The sequence below is a fragment of the Apis dorsata genome, unplaced genomic scaffold (assembly GCF_000469605.1).
Source record: "Apis dorsata unplaced genomic scaffold, Apis dorsata 1.3 scaffold_77, whole genome shotgun sequence".
NCBI lineage: Eukaryota > Metazoa > Arthropoda > Insecta > Hymenoptera > Apidae > Apis > Apis dorsata.
Genome location: NW_006263375.1, coordinates 936280 through 944567, shown reverse-complemented (window position 1 = coordinate 944567; position 8288 = coordinate 936280). Strand labels below are relative to the sequence as shown.

The following is an 8288-nucleotide window of genomic DNA, read 5'->3' as shown; positions in this document are numbered from 1 at the left end:
ATTATTATTATTATTATTATTATTATTATTATTATTATTATTATTATTATTATTATTATATTGTTGTTGTTGTTGTTATTATTATTATTATTATTATTATTATTATTATTATTATTAGAAAAATTAATAGCGAAATTTCAGAATAAGAGAATTTCGTCATTTAGATAATAACAACTCTGTGAAAGTATAGTATAGTATAAAATATTATATCATCGTTGTATCCATTCAAGATACATGTAACATCGCAATGTACTTAGATATCGCTTGACTCGTAGCACGGGATACGAATTATTCCATTGTTGAATTCGATCGTGTTTGCGATCAATGCGAAAATTCGATAATAGAAAAGTTTAATATAGTATAATATTTTAAAACTATATTATTATTGTTAATTTCTTTATTCTTTTATCTTTTAGAAAGAGAAAAAGTATCGTTCTAACTTACGTTTTCATAGTAGATATTACAATTTCTATAAAAGGAAGTTTCCCAATATATACTGTGGTAAAGAAATTAAAGGAAAGTTGGATAAAATGTCACGTGTCCATGAAATAAATATAGGAAATATTTGTTTTAATTTGTTCACAGATATACTTACATGTCCCAGCATGTAGGTGGAAAATTAATATTGCATAAAATATAATTGTAGTAGATCCATATATTAGATACTAAACAACTGGATAAATAAACGAATATTTATATTTATATTCGAATTAAATATTTTATATTATATTAAATTATTTAAAAATATCATTCTATGATATTAACATACGTGTTATATTTTTTTGCGCTCTACTCAATTATAGAATAGCTATAAGTATTACAACTATGTAACACATCTTCGTCTTCCTGTTCTATTCTCAAGTGATCCTCGTTTCTCGATATATTCGTTTGTCATAGATCTTACTCGAGCTACGATATTGCAATCGAAGCATCAATCAATTTTTTTTACAATTATAATATTGCACGTTTCTCTTATTGAAACAATATCGAGTATAATTATGGCATTTTATAACATAAAGTAGTGCTGCAACTGGGACAATAAATAGATCTAGAAATTACTTTGCACTGTTTGGTCTATCGAACGAACGAGCAAAACGTTCTTAAAGAAAATAACTATGAAAGAATCTCACACGAACTGTGTACTTTCAAATGCACTGGTTGATCGAATGCACAAGTACGGAATATTTTACTTTCGTTATTACGCGTTTATTCAACGCGATTGATATATCGATATATAAGAAAAATGATCTATTTTTTAATAATATCTAAAAATATATAATAAAAGCATAATTTACGTCAAAGCGAAATGAGTATAGTAAAAAAAAAAAAAAAAAGAGCATTAATTTAGCATTTAAAATCGAATATAAGCGAATTAATTATCGTTATTAGCAATAACTTATCACTCAACTGAATCATAAGAACGTTTTCTCGACGCAATAACGTGAATTGCTTAAATGGGACCAACGGAAAGTAATAAATCAAAATGTAACTGTGTGTGTACGTACGTACCTGTTCGATTTGTAAAAAATTCGTTTAAAATATTTATTTTCCTTTCTGAAACGAACAATTAAATGTTTGTTATATTTGTTGTACGTGAATGTTGAAGATACGTGTAGGAACATTATCTCTATTACACTTTTGTGTACGTAATAAAACATATATTGAATGTAATTAAACACCGTTTAATGCTTGCTATCTAGAATTTCTATCATTCACTTATCATTCTTATCGATTAAATAACTTTTTAGTTTTATCAACACATTTAGTTTTTATTTCATAAAAAATTGCAATACCTACAAAATCAATCAGACATTTCTTTACTTAAAATGAACAGTTTGCGGTATATAAGTGTATATATATTAAAGTTACAGCTGCCAATAAATATAATTATCAAGTAGAAAAGGAATAAAAAGATATATATATATATATCTTCTATAAGGTTTTCAAAAAACTTAACACTTCGTATTTTACATTAATGTGTGATGTAATCGATGTTTCTGCGGTTTCTTTAAATTTTTGAAGGAATAATTAAAGATGTTGTTCGAATTAAAACACAATTATTCTGTTTTTAGACAAAAAAAAAAAAAAAAAGAAACAGACACATTTACCATGACGCATACCAATTTCTTTCAATATTTGGACGAATTTAGCTTTTGACAGGTGTATTCTTTGGTGGACCACCGAATCGTTTCGTTAATTGTATTATCCTCTCAGCTTCGCGAATACCACTCAATCTAGCCCCATGTACTGTGCTGTAATGTCCTGGAATTGTGGCTTCTCCAGCGAATAAAAGAATCGGAGGTATAGGTTCGCACGTACCTACGCACCGTGGAAGAAATCGTGTTACGTAAAGGAAGAAAGAACAGATGTTGTTATTATTTGACAGAGAGAGAGAGAGGGGGAGAGAAGAAAGTTGAAATATACCTGGCAACGGACTAGCTAAATCACATTGGTGACCAACGGTACTCTCCAATCCCATATAACTGTATGAACCGGAAAAATATTGATCCATGCACCATTTGCTTCTGAGAAGATTTGCTGGATAGGGGAGTGTAGGATCACCGGTGAATTGTCGAAGAACTCTCGTTATTGACTCGACCACCTCCTCGTCGGAGCACAATTCCATATCAGCCGCCTCTCGACCGCAAATCCACGCGCATAAAACGTGCTGGGAAGTCGATAATTCTTCCACGTTTGAAATTCCTGCGAAAATATCGATATTACAGCTGCGTTTGAAAAAAAAAAAAAAAAAAGAGAAGAAGAGATATCGAAACAATTCTTTTTTTGCTTTTTTTTTTGGTGTAAAACGTAAAATATAGCATCGTTAATTCTCGAGGGGAGAAGAAGATTTCTCTCTCGATTCGTCGACGATATTCAAATTCGAAATGGAATTATTGATGACCTTTGAAACGATACCTTTCACCCAATCGCATCTATCGGCAAGCTCGTCAGCTGACCAAGCCAGTTTAAGACCTCCTTCCTTCCAAACCCAAAACGGCCTCGCGTATTCCAAGAATATTTTATTAACGTATCCGTATCCCAATTTGCAAATCGCTTCCACTTTCTCCGCTGGTAATGCGGGGCAGAAAAGTTTGTCGTGTTGGTGCTTCAACACACCGAGGGACACGGTGATTATCACGTAATCGGCCGGAAATTCTTCCCCATCGCAACACTTCACCACTGCTCGGGGACAAGAATCGCTTATGGCGCCCCATCTAATGCAACTTACCGGTTTACAATATCTGATACAGAAAATATTACACGATTATATATATGTGTGTAATTTTTCGTAAAAAAAAAATCATATAAATTTTAAAGTTTAAATTAAGATTTTCGAGAAGAAGATGAAGAAGAAGATGATAATTTAATTCAATCGATGATGATAATAATAGAAATAAATGTCGATAAATCGAATTTCGAAATTTGATTTTCAATTTGGTTATATACGAATAGATATCTTTTATATACGTAGAATAATTTCAATGATCTATTTTCGGCCAGATATTCTAAGATAAGATCGCTATTGGATCAATTCAACGAGTAATCTTTAAACGTAAATATATATTTATAGCGAAATGCGGTGAACATACCGGAAGTACTGCAACTGTGAGTACTAATGAATATTAAAATGAAATTCTTTCAGTCGATTTATTCGAATTTTAGAATTGATAAAATAAATTTTGACATTAACATAGATTGCTAATAATAATAACCATTAATAAATCTAAGTGCAACACGATCCCATATCGTCAAATATTCATTCGGTGCATCTATCAATTGAATTTTGAAAATCCGTTTTAACTTTGACATTTTGGGAACAAGATTGCTAAGAAAAGATCGATCGATGGATATTTGTTAAAAACGGGAAAATACGACGATTTTAAAAAAAAAAAAAAAAAGAAAAGGATGGGAAAATGACGTTTCAACAATAATAATATTTAACTAACTTGAGAGCACAGCTCGGCAGATCTCGTAACAACGGCGCAAGTACTCCAACGTATCCAAGGGGCACTCTCACGTTTCCTCCAGGTATCTCGATGTAACTTCCAAACTGATCGGCGGAAACGAGGGACAGATCGTCCCCGCATCGACATCTCACACAGTTCGTCATTCCGTACATCACCCTGGCTGCGTCATATCTGAAAAACGCAAAATCGATCACGGTATAGAAGGAGAACGGTTTTCGGATATCGTGTTTTTAAAAACGCAGTGATGTAAAGTAACGTTATGACCGATTGAAAGAATCTTGTCCAATCCTAGATATAATAAGAAGAGGTAAAAGAAATCGAAATGTGCAATTAAATCGGACGATTTATTAAAGAAAAAGAAAAAAAAAGAAAAAAAAGAAACTGTCAAATTATCTCTGAAACGGAGCAATTTAATATTAAAATGGCTGGTTGTTAACTCGTTAATACTTAAATATTATTTACAACTACTTTTACATCACTGGTGATACAGTTTGCAGTTGACCTGGGCAACTGTACCGTTGCTCCTCCGGGAAATTGTGGAGCTCCTGCTGAATTCGGACGCCCATGAAATTCAGCAACGTACCGTGGGTCCGGCCACAACCTAGGGAGAAAAGAGTTGCCGCCTGCTGCTCGATCTGTCGAAATGTATGATAAGCCGTAATGCTGACGGGAAGATCGATAGCACGGCCGTCGCTCGTGCAAAAGAGTCCACGACTCGGATCAGGCCTGAACAGGGGCGGTTTCAGAAGACCCTCTTGGGCAGCCAAAGTGAATACAGGATTCGCCACGCATCCACCTTCGATCCAGGTGGCACCCATCTCGGCCACCACGTCTCCCAGCCAACACGAATGGATTCGACCTCCTGGTCTGCGAACAAACGTTATCCAACATATTTTATATACTTGCTTTTCTAAAAAAAAAATTTCTAATCGCGTTCTAATCATCTATGTAATACACACGCGTTCATAAGAATGATATACCTATCCGTTGCCTCTAATATCGTAAAATTTTGAAGACCGCATTGAGCCAATCGATGCGCCGCTGAAAGTCCGGCCATCCCAGCGCCGATGATTACGACCGTTGGTTCCGGTTTGCATGGATCTAGCATACAAGGATCCAATTGACACGATTCGAATTTGGCCAGCTTCGTACATGGTGGTATATTCTTTTCTCCTCCTTCTTTACTCGATGCAAAATTTCTATGGGAATCCAACAAAAATTTAATTTAAGAATTGAACATCTTATCTTATCTCTATTTAAAATTTCCCCATATTTCTCGTGCAACCGGATAATTTGATAAATAATTATAGAAGACGATAAAAGATAAAAATGTCATTGGAATTATTACAAGATACCGTTGAATTTGACAGTGTAAAATTGAAAATTGTCGTCCGATTTAAAATTAAAAAATTAAAAAAAAAAATATTAATCATCGTCCAGAAAAATAGAAAATTGTAAAATAATTGTAGAAAAGATTGAAATTTGAAGTTAATTTAAAATTCTCAGTCTAAATCTGACATAGACAGTAGATGGAGTTATTAAACACAAATTCCAACCTCACATAAGATCTTTTGTAAAATCAAATGTCTTGTTATAACGTTACATAGATATAACGAGAAAACTTGATATATTAAATTATTCATTGCTTTTGTTGAAAAATGCGCGTGGAATATAATTAAAAACTCGAAACGTGAAATTTTTATCATTGACATTAAATGTCAGTGACTTTTACTAAATGTATGACTGTCTGGATCTACCTTATTAGAACTGTTCGAAATGTTCGAAAGGATAATTTGGTCCTCGCACGTAGCATTTCATTGGACATGAATGATCGGAACTAGTGAATTTGTTCATGAAGACGATGGAGCTTTATCTTGATAAGAATTTAGATGTAATTAAGGTGAGTTCCTTATTGGCGAACGTTGCTATGAAGAGAGCATATCACACGCGCAAACAAACGACCATTACCGTTATGATGTTTTGTTGTCGAGAATATTAGTCATAGCCAACTACGGTAAAGATTTTATTTGATCCTTGGATCACGATAAAAATAAATGATTAAAATTATTCCTCCTCTTCGGTGTTTGAATTATAAGTTATATAAACTAAATTATATAAACTATTAAAACTATAATAGACAAAGGATCATAGATAATATCGTATAATTATATTCTATAATTTATGATAATATTGTACAATATATCGTATAACATAAAATAAGTAATATTAATTAATATTAATTTTAAATAATTATTATCAATACATGTTTAAGATATAATTATAAATATTTAATCAAATTACAAGCTACGTCTCTTATACATAAATATATTATAATTTAAAGGACTTTTATTCACGATGTACATCTAATCAAAAAGCCTCTATGATTTTTCATTTTTTATGAATTGTCAATTTAATAAAAAATATGTTTTATGTTATCTTTTGCGTTTTCGATTCAAAGTTCAAGCATTCGATCCTCGTCACTATATCATTTGTAGATTTAAAAGATTCTTCCTTTATAGAAGAATGTTTCAAAGATTTGAGAATTTCTGTTGTATGATTTGTGATTTCGCGCCACGCAAAGGTGATATCCTCTTCGCGAGACAAACGACAACCTACTACAAATCGGACGATTATTTTATCGCGACACATTCCAGCTGTTACATAAATCTTTCTTCCGATTGTTAATCGATCGATAAGCTCCTTGGTTAAACAATCGTCACCCTAAAATTAATGATGATTTTTATTTTTCAATATATCAAAATTATTAAATCAAATATTATTTCTCTTATTATTTATATAGATACCTTTATTCTGAAACAACATAAACCCATAGATCTTTCGGTTATCATTTCAAATCTAGAGTCATTTTTAATATAATTTTCAAACATTTTAGCCAACTCAATTGTGTGTCGTATATAATGTTGGATACCTTCGATTCCATAAATACGTAATACGAACCAAACTTTCAACGAACGAAATCGGCGACCTAAAGATATTTGCCAATTCTAAAAAATAAAAGTTAAAAAATTAAAGCTTTTATTTAATTTTGTAAAATGTATAATGAAATATTATAAGATATTTTTAAAATACGATAAGATATAGTATTCGTATATTTTTTAATTAAACGTTTATTTAAAAAAATAAATCAAAAATATATATATATACTCTGAAATCAGGCAGTCCAGATTTATTATGATTTAAATAAATCCTATCTACATTGAAAGTTTCGCTAAATTTCTTAGAATCCTTTACCCTAAAAAGATATAATAAAAATTTTCAATAAATTCTTATTCGATTCTAATATTATTGTTCAATTGTTCAATTATCATAAAACAAAAATATATGCACCATAACAATGAACAATCAAAGTTTACTAGCATCCATTTATGTGCATTAACATTAAAGGAATCGGCATATTCAATACCGCACATTAAATATCGATATTCAGGGCAAATGAATGCAGAACCTGTAAAAATAATAAAATTTGCAATTATTATTTTTATCAAAATATCAAAAATAAATTAAAATAGAATTATTATTACTATTACTATAAAAAAATATAATTGCTCCATATAAATATATATATAATTTAAATTTATGATATCGAAGGAAAAAAATTTTTTAAAAGAAATTCTGATATATAAAATTAATTTAAAAAATGATCGATGAAGATTAAAATTAAAATTACTGACCTGCATATGCAGCATCGACATGCAACCATATATTGTATTCTTTACAAATTGGTCCCAATTCTTTAAGATTGTCGAATGCACATGTACCAGTAGTACCTAATGTAGCTATTACACAACATGGTATCAAACCTTTCTTCAAATCCTCTTTGATCGCTTTGAGTAATGTTTCACCTCGAAGAGCATATTTTTCATCAGTAGTTAAAAATTTCATGATAACTGATGCCAGCTTACCACCTTTCTCTACCGAAGAATTCGATTGATCTATAAAATAAAATTGAAAAAACAATTGAAAAATAGATAATTTATAATTCTTCGAATTATTTACGTGCTCTTCTTATTTACGTAAGAATACTAAAAAAATTATATCATGATTGAAATAGGGTATAGTGATAGAATAAATACCAGAAGTATATGCAACCAATTTGGCCTTGATAAAACCTTCTTCCCATTCTGGATGAAGACTTTTTATATAGCGCACAGTTTGTTCTTTTGCTGTTAACAAACATAATAATGTGGTTTCACTTGCTGATCCCTAATTAAACAAAAATAAATAATTTTTAAAATTTATTTTCTTTTGTTATTACAATTATTTGATTTTCTTAATAATTAAAAAACAACTGAATATAGC

General features: G+C 30.7%; 2 protein-coding genes across 2 annotated transcripts in view; both read right to left on the bottom strand.

Annotated features, from left to right (window-relative positions):
- Nucleotides 1-2037: 2037 nt before the first annotated feature.
- LOC102676034 (spermine oxidase-like) lies at nt 2038-5211 on the bottom strand. The gene is made up of 6 exons (XM_031508201.1): nt 4949-5211; nt 4485-4835; nt 3948-4139; nt 2917-3242; nt 2425-2703; nt 2038-2319 (listed from the first exon to the last, which is right to left on the bottom strand). The coding sequence occupies exons 1-6, from the start codon at nt 5074-5076 to the stop codon at nt 2147-2149; spliced, it is 1449 nt and encodes a 482-aa protein (XP_031364061.1). The 5' UTR covers nt 5077-5211; the 3' UTR covers nt 2038-2146.
- Nucleotides 5212-6290: 1079 nt separating this feature from the next.
- Nucleotides 6291-8288, bottom strand: part of LOC102675394 (aromatic-L-amino-acid decarboxylase-like) — a 3542-nt gene continuing 1544 nt past the window's right edge. The window contains exons 3-8 of the mRNA XM_006610767.2: nt 8063-8192; nt 7661-7921; nt 7317-7434; nt 7134-7221; nt 6773-6973; nt 6291-6689 (exon numbers count right to left, since the gene is read on the bottom strand). Of these exons, the coding sequence (XP_006610830.1) occupies nt 6396-6689; nt 6773-6973; nt 7134-7221; nt 7317-7434; nt 7661-7921; nt 8063-8192 (1092 nt within the window). The 3' untranslated portion in view covers nt 6291-6395. The remainder of the gene's footprint in view (nt 6690-6772; nt 6974-7133; nt 7222-7316; nt 7435-7660; nt 7922-8062; nt 8193-8288) is intronic.